The sequence below is a fragment of the Sprattus sprattus genome (assembly GCF_963457725.1).
Source record: "Sprattus sprattus genome assembly, chromosome: 3".
Classification (NCBI taxonomy): Eukaryota; Metazoa; Chordata; class Actinopteri; order Clupeiformes; family Clupeidae; genus Sprattus; species Sprattus sprattus.
This window is the reverse complement of record NC_137922.1, coordinates 54,144,448-54,169,568: the sequence shown is the minus strand read 5'-3', so window position 1 is coordinate 54,169,568 and position 25,121 is coordinate 54,144,448. Positions and strand designations below refer to the sequence as shown.

Below are 25,121 nucleotides of genomic sequence, written 5' to 3'. Positions count from 1 at the left end.
ACACGTGATGTCCACAGCTCCCCCAACAGAACCCTCCAGTGTCTGAACACAGATTACCCAGCTAACAGCTGACACATGGGGAGAGAGAGCGAAGGGGGAAATGTATGATGGTAATATATCTCACATACAGCAGTTTCAAACATTTACAGTTTCATGTACTTTGGGGAGAGTGGAGAAGGGAGATAGAGGGAGAGAGAATACCACATGTGGATGTTTGGTAATCCTAATTATTGTGGAAATTATGTGTGAATAAATCACAGCCATTTTCTAAATTTTGGAGAATTCCATAGACAGAACATGTAACTAGTTCTTCAGAATAGCTCAGAGGCTGCAGTGCTGCCACAGGGCTTAACAGCATTTTAGATTTAACTGGTTCAGGGACCGAGTGCCGGGCTACTGTACGATCTCAGTAGAACCATTCGGTCCTGTGCGGAGTCAGGACAGCTACCCACTGTATTATACAGTGTAAAAGCTCTGCTGCAGTGTGTCTAGCCCAGTTGATAAGCCAGACACCTTGAGACTTACATCACTGCCTTTGGTTTGAAACGAATCATAGCCATGTCTACACACACACACACACAAACACACATACACGCACACACACACACTTACAGAGTAATACTTCTCTTGTTCGTTTTTTCATCAGAGGCAACAGTGGACCTGAGCATCACAATTTATCTGTCAGGTGCAAGTTATTAATTCAGTTACTCATTCAAACTGATCTAAAATGAATGAATGAATCTTTCAGCATAAAGGTACAACTCATATCCCCAATTGTATTTTAGAACAACCAACACAATAAAAACCCTAACAGGTAAGCTTGATTATTTCCGCGTTCTTGCAACAGGTGATTGGAATCTATTTAACAAGGAAGTTACGTCAGCACGGTTCTCCAGGTCTCTGATTGACCATGTGATCATTTACTTACCCTGTTTGCTACTTCATTGTTGACCCTTTGAACGTGGTGTCAGAATTATTACATTCAACATAATGACATCACGTTTTAAAGAGAGGCACGCCTGATGTAATGTGACTTAATACATTTGACAACCATTTTTTCTATGCTCCCTTTTTTTCAACGTATCAAGGGTTGAGGTATCTAGATGACTAATAGTAAAGTGCACAAGTGGCTAAAATGGCGCAAAAGGAGAAGTTAAGAACACTCCTTGCTGCTGTCACACTTCCTGTTTTTAAAGCAGTCATCCCCACCTCAGTTACAGTAGATTAGTAAGAGGTATTTTCATAATAATTTGACTGCATTAGCAAATTAAAACGACCTCGCTCACTTGTGACAAAGAGGAAGATGATGTATTTTGGTGGGAAGACAGTAGGCCCCCACGACACAAACTAACACGACCTCACTCACCTGAGACAAAGAGCAAGATGATGGAGATGAAGATCTTCATGCTGCTGTAGAATAAGAAGTTTATCGCTGGGCCTTTCTTTAGGAATTGTCTAAAGTTACTGTAAGACTAACACATCTACTTTATTAGGACTGCAGAAGCCAAGGTCACTCTGTGCTGGTCTGTATCTGTGTGTGCAGATCTGCTTCCTCCTCAGTCAGTGTGATGTCTTCTTTGAGCAAACAGCAGTGTGGTCTGAGTGCTGACCCTCAAGGCTTCTTTTGTGTTTGGTTCAGCCCAAGATAACAGCTTTGGTGGAAACTGTTGACTCCACCTCATACACAACACATGCGTATACAATTTTTCTTTATGTGAGTCACATTGAGCAGTGCCTCATTGTGTTTGCCTACTGTGTGTGTGTATGTGCATGTGTGTGTGTGTGTGTGTGGTGTTCAAGTGTGCGTGTGTGCATGTGCATGTGCATGAGCGTGTGCGTGTGGGTGTTCGTGTGCGTGTGTATGTGCATGTGCATGTGTGTGTGTGTTTGTGTGTGTGTGTGTGTGTATGTGCAGGTGTGTGTGTGTGCATGTGTGTGTGTATGTGCGTGTGTGTGTGTATGTGTGTGCAAGTATGCAAAGGTTGTTGTGCACTTTTATGTTGGTAACACTATATTTGGATAGGCTACCTTTAAATTCAGTCTTTCTAATTGTTCACTGAACATCACCATAACCAAACCCAACCCCTAACCCTAACCATTAATTGTATTTCCAACAGATCATTTGTTTACAATCTGCACATCTGTTGATGGTCTTTAGGGGACCATCTAAATAAAGTGTGACTTTATGTTCATGTTATGGGACAGCTCTTGGTTAGTCAAATATGACTGTGGGATGAAACTATTGGCTAGTTTCAGTTTCAGTTTCAGAGCACTTCCTGTTTCAACTCAATATTTTAATGTCGGGGAGCTGGGGTCCCAGCGATTCCGGTTCTTGGTCAGTTCCCTCTCCCGCTCCTCCCTGTTCATCTCTACGGCTCATCTCAATGTGTGCGTGTGTGTGTGTGTGTGTGTGTGTGTGTCTGGGGGCATGTGTGTGTGTGTGTGTGTGTGTGTGTGTGTGTGTGTGTGTGTGTGTGTGTGTGTGTGTGTGTGTGTGTGTGTGTGTGTGCATGTGTGTGTGTGTGTGTGTGTGCTCGGTCAGTTCCCTCTCCCACTCCTTCCTGTCCGTCTTTACTGCCCATCTCAATGCCAAATCTCCAAACTACACTTCACAAACAAAAGAGCTTTTACAATTTTGAGCAGGATACACAACTGTCCACTGTAGTGAACTCCACACATCAATGGTTACAAATGCACTTTAATGGTTTTTACTTTTCAATACAAACACATGTACAAAGCCTAAACAAAGATAAATATTAAGTGATTTATTCATAAATATTTACTTCAATATTTTGGTGGCAAGACCGTATCCATATGTAGAAGACTAATACTAACACATTGTTAAACATTTTAATGGGCAGCACTGCTAATTATTTGGCATTAATTATTAAGGCAAACATTTGTCAAAAAGATGCCATGTGTGCACTGAAATTCATTTGTTATTGTTTTGTATATGTACACATATTGGAGCATCTTGTGGGACAGTATCCTGAAGATAGAGACACAACATAAGTTTGGGTGACAAAACAATTATTTACAAAATACATTGTGCGTGTGTGTGTATCTGTGTGTGTTTGTTATTTAAACAATGCTATGATACGTTATGTATGACACACACACACAAACACACACACACACACACACACACACACACACACAGGCGCATATCAAATCTTCTCAGCCACTTCAACATGTAAAAGCAATACAATGCACTCAATACTTACAAGGCCCAGTAATTAATAAGTTAGGCCCATATGGTTATGTTAACAGTTGTGAACACATTGTGGCAATGGGTCTGTAGATCTAGATATGCAATTATGATTAAATAAAAATGTAAGAAAAAAGTACCGACATTTAAATAAAGGTTGAATTAAGAGCATTATTTCAATAACGATAAAATAAAAAGTACAAATAAGGAGGACCTATTGTCTCTCAACGTGGTACGAGTGGTATTGACAAAGACCGTCAAGTGCAGTCTCATCCATTAAGTCTTTTTTGGGGAACGTTCCCTGGTTGGCCAGTACCAGAGTAGAGAACCTGACACCGCTCAGCAGTACCAGAGTAGAGAACCTGACACCGCTCAGCAGTACCAGAGTAGAGAACCTGACCCCGCTCAGCAGTACCAGAGTAGAGAACCTGACACCGCTCAGCAGTACCAGAGTAGAGAACCTGACACCGCTCAGCAGTACCAGAGTAGAGAACCTGACACCGCTCAGCAGTACCAGAGTAGAGAACCTGACACCGCTCAGCAGTACCAGAGTAGAGAACCTGACCCCGCTCAGCAGTACCAGAGTAGAGAACCTGACCCCGCTCAGCAGTACCAGAGTAGAGAACCTGACACCGCTCTGGTAGTATCAGGGGTGTAGTGGTCCCTGGGGAAGTGGGTATACTCTTAATTTGGCAATTTTTTTAAGCAGCCCGTACAGAACAGGATAAACTCCCTGTTCTGAGAAGTGGGTATACGCAATGCTGACTGAAAAATAAGTGGGTATACTCGATATACCTGTGTATACCCTGGACTACACCACTGGGTAGTACCACAGTAGAGAACCTGACACCATTACCTTCCTGCAGGCGACCGCTGTTGCAGCGCATCACCACACATCCGTGCTGTCCACACTGTTCCACATCATGCCATGGAACGTCTTGAAACTTTAGACAATTAGTCCGCGAGAAAGACAGCTTGTGAAGTAAAGAAATTGCTTGGGTCAAAAACGTTGTTTAACAGCGCATTGTGACACATCACTGCTTGGTGCTCCCTGCTCGTTAGGATAGCCTCGTTAATGAAAATGGGATCGATGTTTGTCGTTGACGTTTGTTCACATCACTTGTTACATAAGACATGGTGGAGAAGGGCCAGTAGGCAGGTCACAGGAGGCAGGATTATGAATGCCAGTCGTTTGATAGTGAGAGCTGATTGGTCAGGACTGATGAGGAAATCCGGCAGCTCATAGGCTAATGTTGGGTTAGTGCTGATACCTCAGTCAGAGTCAAGCTGCTGATTGGCTGCCGGCATGTCTGTAGGTGATATGGGATTGGTTGCAAGATGGTAGATGTCATCGATTTCATCATTCTGATTGGCTGCTGCTGGCATGTCTGTAGGAGGTATGGGATTGGTTGCAAGATTGTAGGTGTCATCGATTTCAGAATTCTGTTTGGTGTCATTGATTTCGATGGTAGTTCCAGAAATCCGATTGGCTGCCTGGGTAGAAGCAGGGAGCAGGTTTGGGCACAGGTTGACTGTGGTGTATAAGCTGGTTAAAGGCAAACGGTCCTGATGCTGACTTTGATTGCTTGGAGATGGAGGAGTTTGGAGTTTGTCTGCACTGCTGTCTAAATCCTTTATCTCTGAATAAACACCGTTCTCCTAGGCAGAAAGAGACCAGACTCACATCACTGCACATCAGTGGAAAAACGCGGTGTGAAAAATAAATTCAGGACTAACACACACACACACCGCTATCATCAACAAGGATACTCCTGGACTACAACCTGGATTACCTTGACTGGTTCTGGTTGAACAGATTCTCTCTCTCTCTACTCACACAAACACACACACACACACACACAACTTCATACCTCTTCAGAAATACTCTGATTCCTTTGTTTTGGTTGCGGAGCTGATGATGAAAAAATTGTTTTACAAGTAGACGTATAAGATACCACTCTAATCAAGTCACATTTATTGATGCCAATTGAGGCAAACTGTCCTGCTGCTTACTTTGATTGCTTAGAGATGAAGGAGTTTGGAGTTTGTCTGCACTGCTGTCACTGTCCTTTATCTCTGAATAAACACCGTTCTCTTACGCAGGAAGAGACCAGACTCACATCACTGCACACCGCAGGCATTTTGGTGCTTTCCAGTTGTACTCATAAGTTGGAATTTCCCAGTTCAAAGTCGGAAGTTTTAACAGGAACACCCCCTGAAGTCGGAATTCCGAACCTGGACGGCCGTCACCAACCCCCACAATGGAATCCAAGATGGCTGCCCATCAACTTTATTAGCACTGCCGTCTTATTTGTCTCATTGTCTACAATGTTTGAATGTGCAAAATACAGCATCATTCATTGTTACCAACTGGTATTGCTAATATATGTAAACAATTGGTTACAACAACAATGGGTATTGCATTGGTTTTCCGACTTGTTTACTGGAATTTGGTTCCGACTTCCGAGGTAAATGGAATGCACCATTAGTTTGTACAGATTCACTCTCTCTCTCTCTCACACACACACGCACACTCACACACACACACACACACACACACACACACACACACACACACACACACACACACACAAACACACATCTTCATACCTCTTCAGAATAACTTTGATTCCTTTGTGTTGATTGTGGTGCTGATGATGGGAAAAAAACATGGTTTTTAGTTGTAAGTCTCTTCTGACACTCATCTTCAATGCACGATTTTTTTTTAGGTTCCGCTAACTAAAATTGGAAAATTGTAATCTCTATTTGTCTCTCTCTCTCACTCTCTCTCTCTCTCTCTCTCTCTCTCTGTATGAATTTGTGTCTCTTGCTCTTTCTGTGTGTGGGAGTGTGTGTATGTGTGTGTGTGTGTGTATTTGTGTGTCTCTCTCTGTTTGTGTGTGTGTGTTACCCGCTTTCCCCTTGGCTCTGATCTTCATCAGTATGATGGCTATGACGGTTAACACCAACAGGATAGTAACCAGCACAGCAGCTACAAGTCCTCCATGGATAGTCTGCCCTGCAAGGACATCAGTAGACAGCATTACAATACATACTGTTAAGAGGTGACACTTCAGTTTTTATTTTACAATGCAACGCTAAACTAATCACAAATAGAGCATATGGCAACACCTAATATATGCAGTTTTAGTGCTTCAAGATGTTTGTGGTCTTTAGTTTACAGTATTTTGAGTGCCAGAGCAGATTTGCTACAGTGGATTTTCTATAGTTATGGCAGCATGATTCATGAGCATGATCTTCAAACTGCCTGTGTTCCGAGGCCTTGACCTGACCCACACCGAACCCTGTCGCCGCCATCTCCTTGTTGGATTTGTTTGACTCTTTTGACTGTCTATCCGTGTACCGAACTCTGCTAGTAAAAGTTACTGCTTATTCTTTACACCTTTGTTCAAGTCGTGCAATTGAGTTCTGCCCTAGTGCTGTTGTGTATTTGGATAGGAGTATATAACCAATGATTAGTAAATGAGGCCCTCAGAGCAGTGGCAGGAAGAGGTAAAAAAGACAAACATGTGAATTTGCGAGTGACTTACTGTTCTCTAAAGCTTTAATGAGATAAGTGTGTCAGAATATGCGTAATTATTCAATATAGGGGTATACAAAAGTTCTAAAAAAACAATACAGTTAGTTATAAAAACAACACCACTTAGTACACGGCTCTTCTTAATGCTGTAGAATGCTCCATTCACTTGAATGGGGCTTCCCAATGTTCTGTGGTCAATTATTTTTCCATTTTTGACCGTTGCTATGCATAATTGACCGCTGTCAAGGAGAGTGGCCTTTTTGCCTCGGATTCACGTCTTTCGTAGCACTCCGCAAGTAGTCCGGTAATTTATCAACCCAGCTCAATGGAGTTTCAGCTGACAGTTGAGCAGCTGTGTTCTTTCTCTGCTTTTTAACACTACGAATGGTAACAAATACATTGTTAAAAGACACAATGTGTTAAGTATGTTTTCGTTTTGGCAAGTAGCCGTGTAAAAATGTATAGAACGCTTCGCGCCAGGATGCTGCTTGCCCTGTCCGGGCTTATTTTCCGGGCTGATGTATTTCCTGTAGTCAGTGGAGGTTTGGAGGTGGGAGGAGCTGAAGGAGTGAGGGGGGAGGATAAACGGACAGTGAGGGGTCAAGGTATGTGTGTGTGTGGGAGGGGGGGTGATACCTACTGATCATTTGTGTAAGTTTGGGAAATAAAGACTCACAGCCCTAGATGTTTCTTATTGAAAGTAACTCACCATGTTTCACCTTCAGGTTGATTTCGGTGTAATGATCATCGTCATCTCTATATCCAGCAGTTCCACATCTGTATATCCCAGCATCCTCTCTGCTTAGATAGTGTATGGTCGCAGTAATTAATCTGATTTCTGAGTCATGATACAGTGAGAATCTCCCAATAGTCAAATCTCTCTGGTGTGACTCAATGATGGTGACAATCTTACTAGAGTACAGTTTCATCAGAACCACTGACGTGACGTCAATGTAATCAGGATATTCAAGCGTGATGGCCACAGCCTCTCCTACAGAGCCCTCCAGCGTCTGAACACAGCCTACCCAGCGCACAGCTGACACAGGGGGAGAGGGAGAGAGAGAGAGAGAGAGAGGGAGGGGAGAGGGAGAGAGAGGGGAAATGTATGATGATAATATAACTCACATACAGCAGTTTCAAATATTTGCAGTTTCATGTACTTTGGGGAGAGGGGAGAGGGGAGAGAGGATACTTGTATACTGCATACTTTACAGCTTTTTCAAACTATTTTATGTAGGTCATTTGTTACAAACAAAAAAGAATCTAAAAAAAGATGTATTCAGTGTACTTGATTGTAATGTGTACAATGTTTCCAAGTTTACAAAATGTGTCAAGTAACAACACTGCATTTCTCTTTCAAATTACTTAATGTATGTATGCACCTCTGTCAAACTGACATAATTATGTAATTCCAATGAAATACATTTAAATTAAGTTTTTATGTGTGTGACAGATAATTTTAAGTTCAACATTTGGGTGTTATGCATCTTGATGAACAGGCACACACTGAGCATATAGCATTTCATTGGTTGGATTGAAACGACTACAACGTCACAACTATGTGAGGAACCACTTTCCAGACCAACAACGGAACTGGGGGTGGGGGAAGGTTTCTGCATGCTCGTCTGTCTGCGCTTTGCTGAATTACAACATTTCCTGTCAGTCAGCTGTGACACAATGATCAAACCACACAGGAAGCTTGCACTCCTCGCTGATGTCACACTTCCTTTTTTTAAAGTGGTCATCCTCACTTCAGAGAGAATAGATTACTAAGAGATATTTTCATAATAATTTTACTGCATTAGCAAATTAATACGACCTTTCTCACGTGAGACAAAGCGGAAGATGATATATTTTATTGGCAAGACCGTAGGCCCCACAACACAAACTAACATGACCTCACTCACCTGAGACAAAGAGGAAGATGACGATCTTCATGCTGCTGTAGCTGATGCTGCTTATCGCCGGGCCTTTCTTTAGGGATTGTCTAAAGTTACTGTAAAACTAACACATCTACTTTATTAGGACAGCCATTGCCAAGGTCACTCTGTGCTGGTGTGTCTGTCCGTATGTGCAGAGCTCCTTAGTCAGTGTGACGCCTACTTAGAGGAAACAGGAGTCTGGTCAAAGTACTGAGCCTTTAGGGAAGTGCTCTGTGTGTGTGTAGGTTGTTGTGCACTTCAAACCCAACCCTCTTAACCATTAATTGTAGTTAACAGAGTTTCAGCAAATAATGTGTTAACATTTGTTTACCTGGACTTCTACCAGGAGTGGGGCTCAAACCCACAAAGACATTTGTCCATTGGATCTCAAGTCCAACACGTTAACCATCTCTGCCTTCTTGGTACACACGTTTGTTTACCATAGGGGAGTCAGTCATGTGCTTATGTGGCCAATCAGTGTAGTGTTTTGGATACTGTGGTTATCAGGTCTGGGGCGTTTTCAGATCAGGTGATTGGCTCTTCATAATTTTGTTGCAAAACTGAGTACTATGAACCAAGTGGTCGCCAGGTAGTTTCATACTTTTTGTGTTGCATAGCATTGGCCATTGAGACGAATGGGATTTTAAAATCAAATGGCCAGTCATTACAGCTGCAACCAAAGCATGGGTGTCTTGACCTGGATGAAAAGCCATAACAAATGTAGGGTGTTATTTGTGCTTCCTTTTAGGACGTGGTAAAACTTCTACCAGGAGAGGGGTTCGAACCCACGAGGAGATGTGTCCATTGGATCTTAAGTCCAACGCCTTAATCTCTCGGACATCCTGGTACAATGATGTGATTTGATTAATTCATCTCTAGAGTTGTCTGAGTGAGCCAAGCGCCTTGAGACAATTTTATTGTTTTGGTGCTATTTAAATAAGATGGAATTGAATTGAGATAACTACATGTTAGACTTAGACTGGGTGTTGGGGAGTTGAATATCTATGCAAGAGTCGCTTTGGACAAAAGTGTAAGTTAAATGCAAAGGTCAGAACCAAGATGTCGGCAGTTCCTTTCGTCCTTCTTGGGTTGAAGTAGCTAGCATGACATCGGCCACTGAAACGATTTTAAATCCAAACGGTCAGTCGTCACAACTGAAACAATAGCATGGGCTTCTTGACCTGGATGAAAGGCGATGAGAAATGTAGGGTGTTATTTTGGCTTCCTTTCAGGGCTTGGTAAGTCTTCTACCAGGAGTGGGGTTCGAACCCACAAGGACATATGTCCATTGGCGCTTAAGTCCAACGCCTTAACCTCTCGGCCATCCTGGTACACGGACAAGCATTTTTTGAGGAAAACTGCATGTTAGATCCAGACTGGGTATTGGGGAGTGTACTCAGGGGGTCAGTATTTGGAGGGTTAGCTTCAGCCAGTTAGCATCAGCTTTTTGGTGCCAGCAGCTGTCCAGGAAGTTTGTTGGTTTCAGTCATGTACTTGTGTGGCCAGACAGTGAAAGGGTTTTGGTAACTGTGGTTATCAGTGGTGTGGTGTTTGCAGGTTGCAGACTGCCAGGCATCATCAACTACGCCGGAGCACCACCAGACAGCATCAAATACGCCATGGTCGTGCTTTCTACAGCAGCTTATAGGTGCAAATTATCTGGACATAGTCTCTGATGGCCTCTAAGTTTTATTTCCTGACTGTTACAGTCAGTTGTGTGAGGTAAACCTTGACTTGATGCTCTCCTAAACTTGTACCTTTGGCAGTGGTGGCTGGGTGAGGGTAGCCTGGCCATTAACAGCCTGTGACTCCATTTAATACATAGGCTGGTGTCACCAAGCTAGGGTGAGGGGAGGTTTACAAGACTCTTTGTATTTAGGACGACAGGGTTCAAGAAGGAACGCTGTGAGCAGGGTTCGAACCTGCGCGGGGAGACCCCATTGGATTTCAAGTCCAACGCCTTAACCACTCGGCCATCGCAGCTGTGAATCCATACCCATTGACACCCACATCACACATTTAATCCACACACACACAGTGATTTTTCAACATCTTCCAAACGAACGTTTAAGGAAGAAAGAAAGGAAGAAAGAGAGTAGGCCATCTGGAAGGGCACGGTGCAGCTAACGACACCAAGATGATACCAAGAGAGTACACACTCTTGAATATCTACGTTACCTCAGCAGTTCACGTAACTGTATCCCTAGCTTAAACGAAACCCTTTCCCCAGTATAATGTAAACGACAAAAACAACATAGGCTACTACACGTAAACATGAATCCATCGGTTACGATGACACACCGTCATTATTTTGAATAACTTTATTCTGGGAAAATGCTAAAGTTCGACGATAAAGTTACCTGAACGGTAATGGTATCTCGGCAGCTCACGTAACCATACCATTTCCCCAGTATAATGTAAACGACAAAAACAACATAGACTACTACACGTAAACATTAATCCATCGGTTACGATGACACATCGTAATTATTTTGAATAACTTTAGCCTGGGAAAATGCTGAAGTTCGACGATAAAGTTACGTGAACGGTAATGGTAAGTCGGCAGTTCACTTAACCATACCATTTCCCCAGTATAATGTAAACGATAAAAACAACATAGGCTACTACACGTAAACATTAGTCCATCAGTTACGATGGCACACTGTAATCATATTGAATAACTTTAGCCTGGGAAAATGGTAAAGTTCGACGATAAAGTTACGTGAACGTTAATGTGAACTAGCATTAGCCGGACTAAAACATGCCCAAACATGAATTACGATCTTAACAAATAAGTCAACATTTGTTTAATGAATTCATTTGTTGATTGATTACTTACGTTAAATATCTCGAACGACGGTGCCTGCTATCTTTGAAATTAGATTGCCTCAGAATGATAAACCTCTGGCTGCGGTGTCTTCAAACTCTCGTAAAATATCCAATCAGCTGCGAGATTGCCGTAGTAACGGCCACTCCCACTCACCAACCAGAAACCTGTGCGCCTGTGAGGAGTCGTTTTCTTAACAACTGATTGGCTCTTTGTCCCCCCCATTGTTCTCCGTGTTCGGATCGATGTTAGCGTTGTCTGGATTGTATAGGATCGTGATAGGACTGTATAGGACTGTATTAGATCGTGATAGGAACGGCTTTGCAGTCCATTCGCCTCCAGGTACGGCCACCGTGACTGCAAGAGCGCGTGCGCAATGCAGGGTTCTTCTTCTTCTCTGTACCGAAAGCAACAGTCTCGCAAGTAATCATTGCTTATAGGCTCTTTTGCCCCTCTTTGTTATCAGCGTTCGGATGTATGTTAGGAGTTGTTCGGACTTGGGTAGGATTTGTTAGGACTTGGGTGGGATTTGTTAGGACCTGTTCGGATCGTGTTAGGGACTGTTTTGCAGTCCATTCCCTGGAAGGTATGGCCGAGATTAAGGGTTGGACTCGAAATCCAAAGGGGTTTCCCTGCACAGGTTCGAATCCTGTTCGCGACGACACTTTTTCTTTTACATGAGAAAACATATACGAATCAATACCGTCATCTGACAAGGCAACTATCTATACAAGTAAGGCAACGAACACAAGTCGATGCAGTCACAGACAGTCACTTAATTCAGTGAATACCACTAGTGCAGTTTTCTTGTTCTTCTCTGTAACAAAATCATCCATCCCGCATGCAATTAGTGCAGTGTTCCTGTTCTTCTCTGTAACAAAATCAACCATCTCGCAAGTAATTAGTGCAGTGTTCTTGTTCTTCTCTGTAACAAAATCAACCATCTCGCAAGTAATTATTGGTGACTTTATTGTGGACCCCAGAATAGTTCTTAACATGACCACTGGGTGGCATGTTGATGCCAATTTTGAAGATTATTTAAATTGACACATTCTCTGGGGGTATTTGCATAGCAGAACTCTATATTTTTAGACTACCAGATGGTATGGCCTAATCAAGTGAGAGTTAAAAGCTGATTGTTTGGTGTTTAGTCTGACTGCTGAGAGTGTAATGGCAGAAGTCCAAGCATACACAGGCACACAACATATCTCTTTAATAATCTGACATTTATACGTTGTTTCTATACAGCCATTACAGAGCCAATGTTGTGAGACGTACTGTGGTGAAATAAGTCTCTCCTTTGCCCCATCCATGAGTCTGTGTTTTGGCATCAAGCATTTTTATGGTCCTGTAAGAAACAGTTATCAGGTCGCAGAGATACACAAGAATGCATCGCCGGCAAATTCAGCAACAGCACATTACATTAGTCTGTCACAAAACCATAAAGTAGGCTAAGACGCAACCTGGCTTTAAAGGCTAATAACAAGGATTTACTCATAGTAGGCCTAGTCCATTACACAAGTTTCGTGTTCAAAAACTGAACACTGGTTTGGAGAAAGCTCGATGCAAAGTATGAAAGGTTTGCGGATCAATTCAAACTGGATACCCAAAACACCAGAGGCTGGTTTCAAACTAGCATATGTGACTAACAAACCCCATAAATCAACCCGCCGTTGGCTAGATAGGAGAGTTCAAGGTCAGTCATTTTTTAGGTCTTGAGAGAAGCTTCACGTCACCCATTTTCCGTCCAATTAGATTAGATGCAGGTAAACTCACGAGTCCCATAGGAACAATTATACAGAGAGCAGGCTCCTACCGTTGGTGTCGTCTCAGAATAACAACACTAATGATACTGGACGCTGCAACAGAGCATTTATGATCCCCCTTCTCTCCCCCCTCTAAAAGTAAAGAGGAGAGGCCTTCTTGATTAAAATAATAAATACCTTACTTGAGAGCCATGCTTATTATGCCATGAAGTCTCTCCCACAGAGAGCAAAGCTTGGCAGTTTTCATTGGCTGAAAAAAATCACATCAGACCTATCTAGAGGAGAGTAGGCTATGCTATCACCTCAGAACAACTTTCTTAAATGTATTCAGTCTCATTTTTCCCAAGGCATGTGTTAGCCTATACAATTAAATACTTCATCATGGCTGTGAAACCTTAACAAAACCATCCGAGGCGGCTTTAGAAAAATAAGATAAAACACACAACACATAAAAAAAAACGATACATTGTGTAGACATTATGTACATCATGTATTTTATGATAACGAAAATCAAATCATGTTAAATTTCAGTCACTGTAACCTACGGTGATCTCCCCTCTTGCAGGACAAATACAGCATGTATCCTTTGGACCAACCGCCAATTTACTAAACATGGCTTACACTCTCTTCTGTTTCATACCCAGTGTGGGATTTAGGGGAGTGTAGTGCATTCATTCCTATAGATCCTCCAAGGTCACTGGTCTCTGTGGCCCTCCTGAGCGCCCCGTCGCCCCTCAGGTGTATCCGCGAGGAGCTGAAGGCTAGTGGGGGGATGGTGTTCACCAGCATGAACTGCAGCGGCCTCCTCCCCTCCCTGCAACGGCAGCACACGTAGCGGGCGAAGGCGGCGCGGTACGTCTTGTTGAAGAGCGTGTAGACCAGGGGGTTGACGGCCGACGACATGTAGCCCACCCACACAAAGATGTTCAGCAGCACCTCAATGAGGCTTTGGGGGCACATCGTGGAGTTGCATACCACAGCCAACACGTTGGTCACAAAAAACGGGCACCACATGGCCACGAACAGGAAGAAGACGATGCCCAGGACCTTGGAGGCCTTCTGCTCGTTGCTGATGGACTGCATGGTGCGCCGGCCAAATGGGGCAACCCCGCTCGCCATGGGGACGGTGGCATCGGTGCCGTCGCGGCTGAGCGAGCGCTGGAGGAATAGGCGCTCGGAGGAGAGCGAGCCGCGGGGGAGGAACCCCAGGGCGGACGACCACTTGGGGCGGGGCACCAGCTGGTCCAAACAAAGAGTGGCCTCGGTCTGCAGGGCGCTGATGGTCAGGAAGTACGTGACCAGCATGATGGTGAGGGGGATGAAGAACGCCACGAAGGAGCCAATGAGGACGAAGCTGCCGTCCATCATCTGGCAGCTTCTGCCGTGGAAGAACTTGGATTGGTTCCGCAGTCCGAGTACTGGGATGGGTAAGGAGATAACTGCAGAAAAAGACAGAGGGTAGAAGGGGGAGCAAGGGGATGAATAAAAGAGTCAATAATACTCAGGTATTTCAGGTCCAGTACTTCAGCCATAATCTCTTGATGAATCGGTGATATAGTGGTGATAAATAATTCTTCAGGTTCTACTCTAGGTATTTCTGGCCCAGTACTTCACACATCATATCTTGAACATAAGATGAGTGGGTGGTTTAGTTGTGATAAACGATTCTTCGGGTTCTATTTACTCGTTGTAAATCACGATTCATTTAGTTAGTGTTAGCCTTCAGACCAGTATCATGCAATGTGAATTTCTCCTTATATAGACCTAACAAACACCATTTTGGATCTGTGTTCAGAAATAGCTTTTGATTTATCGCGAAAGATTGCTTGCGAATTGGTTTGCTAATGGCACTGGTCTTCTGCTTGTGACTTAGACATAACAGTAACAGGAACAATGTTTACTCTTCAGTCACTTAATTGTGTTGTTTAGAGTACCTGACCTGATGTTTAGATTGCAGTAGAATTGGATTCTAACACCAACACTGGACTTTGGCACTCACCCACAGAAATTGTCCATGCGGCGCTGATCTTGATGCGGGCTTTGGTTCTGGAGTTGGAGCGGCTGTGGTGGATGGGATTGCGGATGCCGATGTAGCGGTCCAGAGAGATGGCACACAGGTGCATGATGGAGGCTGTCGACAGCAGGACATCCAGAAAGATCCAGATTGGACAGAGAGCCGAGGGGAGGGGCCAGCTGTAATCTGCAAAACAGATTATTAGTAGTTTTATTTTTTTCACATTAGTCAACCAAACCATGAATGCCATTGTTAAACCATTAACTAGGCTACGTTTAATTCTATGGTTTGTAGATGAAGTACTGAATTGCTGTTTAGTTAAAATGTTCAATTCATTATTTATGAAAAGCCATGAACCTCAGTGGTTACAAAGCTTGAGTAAAACTGCAGCAAGTCCACTAGGTAACGATTAAGTATTACAATGGGTAAAGGTGTTATTTTTTCCCCAAATGTTACCATAGGCAAGGAATAGATCTATCAATTAATGAAAGTCTGCATGCTGTTAAGAATTATAGAGTTTGACGGTAGGGTGTGTCAAGGATAAAATGCATGGGATGACGGAAGAGATAGGAAGATCTCTGCATGTCTCCTGAGAATATACACTAATTAAATTGTTCAAATAAACAGTTCACGCTGGACTAGACATCCAGGTCTAGCGTATCTGAAAGATTACTGTTGTGCAAACAGAGTGACAGCTAGGTATGTGTGACTCCAGCATATGTAAATATGCCATCAGAGGGACCTGTCCTGTGCATTTTTTGTACGTTGGATGTAAGTGTAGCAATACTGTAGTGAAGAATAAGAACTCATAGGAAGGTTCCAGAGCCCCAACATGAGCCTGAAACTCATTTCTGGTTCAGACAGGATTAAAGTGTTGGTCCTAACAGTAAAATACCAAATATTCAGTGCACACACAAGAGAAGGCTTTCATTTCACTTTGGGAGTAAAAGCAAAGGTTTTTAAAACACAGAGTATTATTGTTTTCCATCACGGGTTCCCTCGATGTTTTCTTTTTTCTGTAAATTGTAAAGTGAAGTGCTAGAACAGACAGTGTTGTGCCGTGCTCGGTGAACTCTTGGCTCGAGGGATGAGCCGATCGTTTGCTGTGTGCAGCTACCAAGCTTATTACGTCCCATCAGTAAAGATGCAGCCATCTCATTCTGACCCAGAGAGACACACACACCGCCACTAAGGTCTGCGGACGTGTCGTGAAGGCAGGCAGTGGACTGGCGGTGTGTGTGTGTGTGTGTGGGGGGGGGATGTCTTCTCAATTTCAATCTCGATTGCTGTATGTGTAATTTGTTCCTCGTTCCCCCCTGCTTCAGAGTCCAATTATGGTGACTGTGTTACATAATGTTATTGCATCATGAAAAATGATGCTCACTTGTTTGTAGTCAAAGATATGAGAGTGTGATGGTATCTCAGCGGCTCTGAGGGGTTGTGACGCAGGAGCCGAGATAACTGAGATACTGGAGAGAGAATAAAAGATGAACAGACCGCAGGTGCACCGGGAACAAATTCACAACAGCCTCTCTACCACAGCCTGGAAATCTAAGCAATTTGTTGTCCACACCCCCCGCACAACTGCACACTCGTCGGATGTTTGGTGATTGATCCGTTGGATTCGAATCGATTCAGTCGGACCGGGCTGTAAAAGATACCTAGATGCTGATTATAGAACAACAGAGTGTCCATGAAACCGGTCTTTTTTTTGTGTTGATTCAGTACTAGCTATCAGTCAGTTTGCTAATTTGATTAGCTTAAACACTGTGGTTGACCCATTATTGACTCTGGCTTTCTTTTGCAGAAGACAGTTGCCATCACCCCAACCATCAGGGATCATTTAGATGCTTATGCAGAGAACATCAGAGCGTCCATGAGAGTTCTTCATAGCCAAAGAGCTTTCGCACCTCAGGGCATCTTCTCCATAGCCAAACGAGCGGGGCATAACACGCCTCACTCACAGGCAGCTTCTGCCCAAGAGGGGCTTTCTACATGACTGATGCTATCCTGCCTTCCCCTGCCAGGAGGATCTTAACTACATGCTCACACATGGAAGTGGGGCCAACAGACTTTAGCGGATCATTACAAATCTAGAACACTCTTCTTGGCAACGTCCCTTAACACGAAGGAACACCATAATAATGTAATAGTAATGTACTGATGTAATATGCACAGAAGTGCTATAAATATTTTTCCTTATGTGTTATTCCAAAAGCCTTGCCTAGCCTTCTGTTGCGTTGGAATTTGGAAAGGAACTAAATAAATGAATAAATGTTTTTGGTTGTACAGACCACCTGTCGGTTGACAGTAGGCACCTCACTGCATAGAATTGGATGATCAGTACAGGACAGGAAATAAAACAACTGACTGATGAGCAGAGAAAGAGTGAATGATGGATGACAGTAGGAGCATTCAAGTGTGTGCATGCTCTCTCTCTCTCTCTCTCTCTCTCTCTCTCTCTCTCTCTCTCTCTCTCTCTGTATGAGTGTGAGAGTGGGTTTGTGTTTGCATGTGTGAGTGTGACAGAGTGAGTTTCTGTTTGTTTCATCCGAGAGTGTGAGACTTTCACGTTATTGGAAAAAAAGTGATGCCGAGATTCACACTTTTGATCATTTCCTTCGACAGAAAAGGGAAATGTCAAAAAATATCTTGAGAGGCAGAAAACGTTGCTGGGCAACAGAGAAAGAGAGCGAGAGAGATGTACATGCAGCACCTCATCATACGTCTTTTACACCGGGGCTCTTTGTAGCTTCACCTTATCACCCAGCTGTGGCTGATACAGAATTAGACCTCTGCATACAAAACCTATTGCTTATTTCTCCGTCATGAAAGCATGACCCTCTCCGAGTCTAGCTCCAGTCTTAGCCTCTCTGGCCCCAATCAGGAAGCATCACCTCAACCCTTAGGTCCGATCACCGCTCAGGCTGCATCATTACCGAGTAATTAATTCAGCATCAAAGCCGCAGATGGAGGCGAGCAAGGGGATTCTTCATCTCGCATGAGGAAATCACTGCGCGCCCGCCCGACACGCTACCAATTCCAGACACGCCAGACGGCCGAGTGTGCTCTCATTACACGCCGAGAGTCGTCAGTGGCTAATTATACACCACAACCCAATTACGATGCCCACACTTCCGCCAACTTGTTGGAAGGGGTCTCCTGACTTGGCTGATGCTGTATCATATGAATCCTTGTTTGTAAGTCAACCATTTGTACATACTCTCTCTCTTTCTCCCTCTCTCTCCATCTAATAGGCCTCTCTCCTGGAAGAATGAGTGGGTGATGTACTGTATGTATGCGTGTGTGTGTGGGGGGGGGGTCGGACTGGGCATTGGGCTAGCAGCATATTCCTGTGATGAATGGCAGCCTGTGGCAGCCTGAGTTGAAAGCTTGCCTTTCTGAGCGGTTTGGATATGGACTGCAGGTGGACATTGCGGCAGGGAGATAAGAGTGGAGTGGCATTAACAGTGCCACACAGGCGGCCACCAGGCTAATGTGCTCATGAGTGCGTCACCGGAGCCCACCACCCGTGGTCTGTGGCGGAGGCTGTTGACAGGCAGGCTAGTGGATGAGGCAATGTGAGGAGCTCTTTGTGGGAAATCACATACAGTGGGGAAAATAAGTATTTGAACCCCTACCAATTTCGTTTGGCCACTTGCAAAGAAATGTGTGATCTATAATTGTATTGGTAGGTGTATTTTAACAGTGAGAAACAGAATATAAACAAAAAAATTCAGAAAACTGCATTTTATAACATTTATGACTTTATTTTTAATTTTTTATAACATTTCACACATTTCTTTGCAAGTGGCCAAACTTGTGAAATCGCCACGGGTTCAAATACTTATTTTCCCCACTGTATTACTGCCTTTTCCCAGGTAGTATGTGGGAAGAACGGCAATTGGCGTCAGGAATGGAGTTCAGTAACAAAACACTAGGCTGTACATCAGCCAGTCAGGAAACAAAAGTTGGAAAAGGGAAGTGCCTTTTTATTTTCATTCTCAAATTATGTAGGACATTTTGTATAGGAGTTGAAATCTGCAGAGGATGTATTCCATCCGTCATCACATCTTCTAATGAATCCTCACCATCTGAATAACTTCTGTTTGAATTTTAATCATTGATATTTCCGGCCACCTGTTATGTTTGATGTGGTCCACCTTGAGTGCCCAGTCTGTCTGTCCAATTCAGCACCTGTTACCTGTCACTGTGATGCTAATGATCTGTTACCTGTCACTGTGACGCTCATCTGCTGCCTAAACCTGGTGACGGCAGGCTGTGTTGCTTTGCCAAGCCCAATTAAAGGTACAATATGCAACAATTATGCTTCAGGATTAGGGTTAGGATAAGTAGTTTAACCTTAAAATAACAGCTTAAAAAAAATTGGGGCGCTACAATGACTTTTAATATGGAGAATTGCGTCCGTGCCAATGGCATAGCAGGGTCGATAGGCATATAACTGCGTTCTGTAGTTTTGCCTGCCGATGCCCCCGACCTGACTTTGATTACCTTCTGCCGATCTAGTAAGTAGCTTATTTGCCGTCTTGCTTAGTCTTGTGTTGCACATGATTGATGTTTGACTGTGTAAGGACAGTCGTTGAGTAATTAGTTTGTCATAATGTCAAAGTCAGCACATTTCAAGAAATTTCGTTAGTTTTAGCTGCTAGCATACCTTTAGCGAATAGCTATTAATCCTTAATGCACCTTTAACTACTGGGAGTAATCTTTTAATCTGAATGACCGTCAGCCTCTTCACCAACCTTTGACCAGTCGACCCACCCCTGGTCAGCATTAAGCCACGTGAGACGTAGTGACAGGACATGGCAACGACGAGACATAGCAACAGGTACCAAGTGGTTGCCGTGGCATTGGAGTGATGGAGCACCATGACGAGCATTGCCATGCACAGATGGCGGAAGGGCAGTGAGGTCTCCGAGAAGTCGTCTGGTATTACCTGACCACCGTACCAACACATATGGCATGTATTAGTGAGGTTTTACTTGGTTACTGATAAAAATGTATTAATGATGTGTTAAAGCAGCAATAAGGAGTTCTGCTCCAAAGCTAGTAAGCTAACTACCTAAAATGCATGAAAAAACCTTGCAAACACTACCAACAGCCTAGTTGACACTGATAGAAGTTTGCCAACACACTAACTGGTGTATTTTGGCAGTATAGCTGGCAATGGCATGCTTGTGAAAGCTTTTCTTCCATTGTTGCACAGTGTACCAGCCCGTTACACAGAACTAAACAGGGCATATCCTGGATGGCTAGTGGGGAAGACACAGGTGATTTTCTGTCCTTCACATGACTATATGCTATATCAAAATGATTTTGAGGATGGTACCAGAACTAGTTGCCTGTAAAAACATATCTCAAAAAGTGTCTAATTGTTGCATAGTGTTACTTTAATTGATAACACAATTAACCTGTACACTGTCACTTTTCAGGTGGTTGGTTGTAGGAGCTGCTAAGGTGCAAGAGAATTTTCAGACTTGTCTGACAATACAGTATTATCATCACATCGTCATCATCATTCATCATTCAAAATGACACATAAAGCCATTGGACATATGCAAGAATTTGAGGTTGATATATTTCTATGGAGTAACCTTTGTGTAATATAAATTAATCAAAAGTATAATGTGTGAATCGAAAGCATGCAGAGGACTTGATATGGTATTACATTTAAGCTATTCTTTAAAAGTATTCCTAGAAGTATCTCTGTCTCCCTGTTATTGGACAGCAGCTGACACTTCAATAACATTAGTTTCAACATAAATTATGGGACAACTGCAGATTAACTGAAGTAAACATGTGTGCCTGACTTCCAAAGCCATTTAGTGTGCGTGGCAGTTTGCCTCGTGGAGCCCAAACACAGAAGGATCTGTGCAAGTGAGGATGAATATTCCAGACTCCATCCCAAGAGTTCCTCTGGAGACACACTAAGCAGGTTTGATGTGAGTCACCCTGTCGCATGCAAATGAACTGTGCAGCAGGGACTGTGGTCCAGACCATAAAACAGTCTCAAAAGAAACAAGAGAAAGAAAGAACGAAAGAAAATAAGAAAAGTTAAAGCGAGAAAGAAAAGAGGGAGCCTCGAATAGAGGTTTAACAGAATCTGACAGCCCTTCATAAGACAGGCTCTGGGTAAAACAGGGCTGACAAACAGGATGATTCATCGCCTGTTTCTCAGGAGGATGCCTACCGCTCTATCTACCGCAGTGAGAGGGAACACTGGCGGTCACTCAGCAGGTGACTGACCACAGGACGCTGCTGATTTTCTTTGCTCGCTTGTCAGTACCATCACAATCACTGCCCAGGCCACCACAGACTCTGGCAAGACAGTACCATCTCAATCAACACATCACTGCCCTGGACACCACAGATAGCCACAGACTCTGGCAAGACAGTACCATCTCAATCAACACATCACTGCCCTGGACACCACAGATAGCCACAGACTCTGGCAAGACAGTACCGTTCTCAATCACCATAACACTGGCCAGGACACCACAGTGAGCTGGAACAGAACCCATAACAGAGTCAGCTTCACTTTGGAACCCAAAACAGAGTCAGCTGCATTGTGGGTTGACATTCTTGTGACGCTGTGACGAAAAGCTATATTCTCAGCTCCATATAGGGTACTACATATTGTACACAAGAGAGCCTCGAGGAAGGACATACGTGTCAAGAATGGAAGGGTACTGTTTTGTGAAGCGGTGGGTAAAAAAGTAAAATAATAAGCCTACCGGATGGTTGTTCTTTCAAATAGACATTGTAATACAACTCTATTTCTGGATTTGCCCGCTGTAAGGATTTGACCTGCCTTGAAGAAAATTTCAAATACACTTGATTTATCTACATGTTTGGTTCTGTTTGGATAAGCTTGTTTCTTAATTATTATTATTATTATTATTATTTGTATTATTTATAATAAATAATGAAAGATACTTTTTTACTTTATTAAAACAACTGAAACCAAATGTATACTGACCTGAAACCCCTGGATGGTTTAAATTACAACTTATAATTATTACTTACTAATAATTACTAATTACTGATACTCATTGATTCCCTGTACATGTATGTTCCCTTTCAAATGTAATGTCCCCTCAAAATTGCAGGTATTGTAATAGCATGAAAAGACTGTAGATATGATTGTGCTAAAAGCACTTCACCATGGAGCTGCGCCATATCTTCTTTCATTGTTTTGTGCGCACAGAATAACAAAGGGTGTTCTCCTACATAGTCAGTGTCTGAGATGTGTAAGCCTGAGTCACTCAAACACACACACACACACTCAAAGCTATGGCAGAATGAACTGATCCAAGATGTCCAATAGAACACACATACATATTGGCAGCCTGCCTGTCTTGTTTTGACAATTGTTTTGCCTAGACGTATTTTCAGGTTCATGTTTTGAACATTTCTGTCATGAAATAGAAATTTCGACATACAATGTTTTCATATCAGAGACTGGTTTTGATCAAGGGATTCTTTCACCACACCACCTTCTCCACTATTGTGCACACTTCCAGGGCACACAGCATTTCTCTTTACCTTTTGTTTACTTACACCACACCTCTGAGACACACACACAAACACACACATCTCTGATACATACAAACACACACACCTCTGATACACACAAACACACACATCTCTGATACACACAAACACACACACCTCTGAGACACACACAAACACACACATCTCTGATACGCATGCACACAAACACCTCTGAGACACACACACAAACACACACATCTCTGATACGCATACACACACACGCACACAAACACACACACACCTCTGAGACACACAAACACACACACCTCTGAGACCCACACAAACACACACATCTCTGATACGCATGTACACAAACACGCACACACACACACACAAACACACACACACCTCTGAGACACACAAAAACACACACACACACACACACACACACCTCTTAGACACACACAAACACACACTCTGAACCCACCATACAGGATGTTGACCATGGCAATGGGCATAACCAGGAGGCCTAGCAGCAGGTCCGCAGCGGCCAACGACATCAGGAAGTAGTTGGTGGCGTTGTGCAGCTTCCTCTCCAGCGTGACAGCCATGATGACCAGTATGTTGCCCGTGACGGTGATGATGATGGCCACCAGGATCAGCAGCGCCACCCAGTTCTTCGGCGTTTCGGTCGCCGAGGCAACACACCCTGACCCTGACGTTTTGTTCATGTCTGATGTCCTGTTGCACTCCACAGACTCGTTGTGGAATACATATCCCAGAACCACCTCTGCCTCAGAGGACAAGACTTCAGAGCCAAAAGGGGGTGATGTCATGGCAGAGAAGAATGAGGACATCAATCTTGATTGGTTGTTCTTGTGTGACATCATGGCAAAGCCTTCAACCCTCATTGCACCAGAATCATTGGATAGACATTATATGGCAACCAGACATCGTGGTGATGATGCATGATCCTTTTTCCCCATTGGAATTTCCATCCAGGTTGTGCTGTTATCCACAATCATGACTGCCCACATACATGAGAGTGGCTGACAAGGAATCATCACTTGTTGTAGTGACGAAGAGCCGTACGAGAAGGAAGTCCTTTCAGGGCGACAGCTTCTCTCTTTGCAGCTTCAGGCGATGCAAGCTTTGTGTAGTCGTAACCGTTGTAATCCAACGCGAGCGCTTGTTTGTGGATTTCTTCTGGTCGGAAGCAACTGGGAGAGCCAGAAGAAGCTCCCCCTGAGAGAAAGAGAAAAAGAGAGAAAGAAAGAGAGAGAAAGAGTGCGATAGAGTGAGGAAAGTGTAAAACAGTGTGAACACTTATTCAGCCAGACAAACATAAAGCACAAGAAACAAGAAAAAGGGAAAATAACCCAAGGGGCAATTGCTTTGTTTTAATCCCTCAGGAATCCTGTGGGATAACCCACTCAACCAGATGCACCTGCCTGTGTAAGACACAACACACACACACACACACACACATACACATCTGTGCGCACAGTCAGAAAACACATGTACAGACACGCATGAATAAATGCTTAACAATACACACTGCCACAGAGGTAAGGTCATGCGTGAGAGGTGTACACTGAACTCACACTTCATACAGACACACACACCCTTATACGCGTTCGGCAACTCCAAAATGACATGAGAGTCTTTGTAAAAAATAAGCTGTTGGTTGTAATAAAAGTCAACGATCTGAATCTATAGGACATAGGTGTGTAGTCATGAAAGAGCTATTATAATAACACAGATGGGTGCTGTTTTACCTGCAGGGTTAGGAAGGTTACTTTTGAAATGTAATATAGGTTACAGATTACTGGTTGGCCTGTTAAAAATGCAATGAGGAATGTAGCTATTTTAATTACTTAATCAAAGTAATGTAACTTATTACATTTGAATCGTTTTCAATTACTGTTTGATTGGCAGATGAGAAGCTGCCATATGAATTCCCTGACCCTGTTCACCAGATACTGAACTCACAGAACAACACATTGTTCTATCTCATCAATAACTGTCGCACTCAGCACAGTAAGCCTGTTTTACCAGACGGACAATGCTCAGCAGACACGCATACTGCTTTAACATATTGACCGGGCTAGTGGTCAAAATAGATGAATACTGCACTACCTGAGTGACTGACACAGATGCATACTTTTTTTACTTCACAGTCAGTGCTGACACTAAAAACTGATTTTGCTTTACCTGATAGAGCACTTATACTCACTCATACAAAGATGCATTCTGCTTTGAACAGTTTGGTTACACTCAATTTCACTCAGATTCACTAATTTAGTATACTGAAAGGCAGCACTCAAC

The 25,121-nt window shown here is 43.3% G+C and overlaps 1 protein-coding gene across 1 annotated transcript; it reads right to left on the bottom strand.

Annotated features, from left to right (window-relative positions):
• Positions 1-4,480: 4,480 nt before the first annotated feature.
• htr2ab (5-hydroxytryptamine (serotonin) receptor 2A-b) lies at positions 4,481-23,704 on the bottom strand (the record flags this gene model as incomplete). Its single annotated transcript, XM_080835576.1, has 7 exons — positions 4,481-4,702; positions 7,242-7,309; positions 7,663-7,785; positions 8,657-8,723; positions 13,886-14,703; positions 15,264-15,464; positions 23,281-23,704. The coding sequence occupies 7 exons, from the start codon at positions 23,702-23,704 to the stop codon at positions 4,481-4,483; spliced, it is 1,923 nt and encodes a 640-aa protein (XP_080691702.1).
• Positions 23,705-25,121: the final 1,417 nt, after the last annotated feature.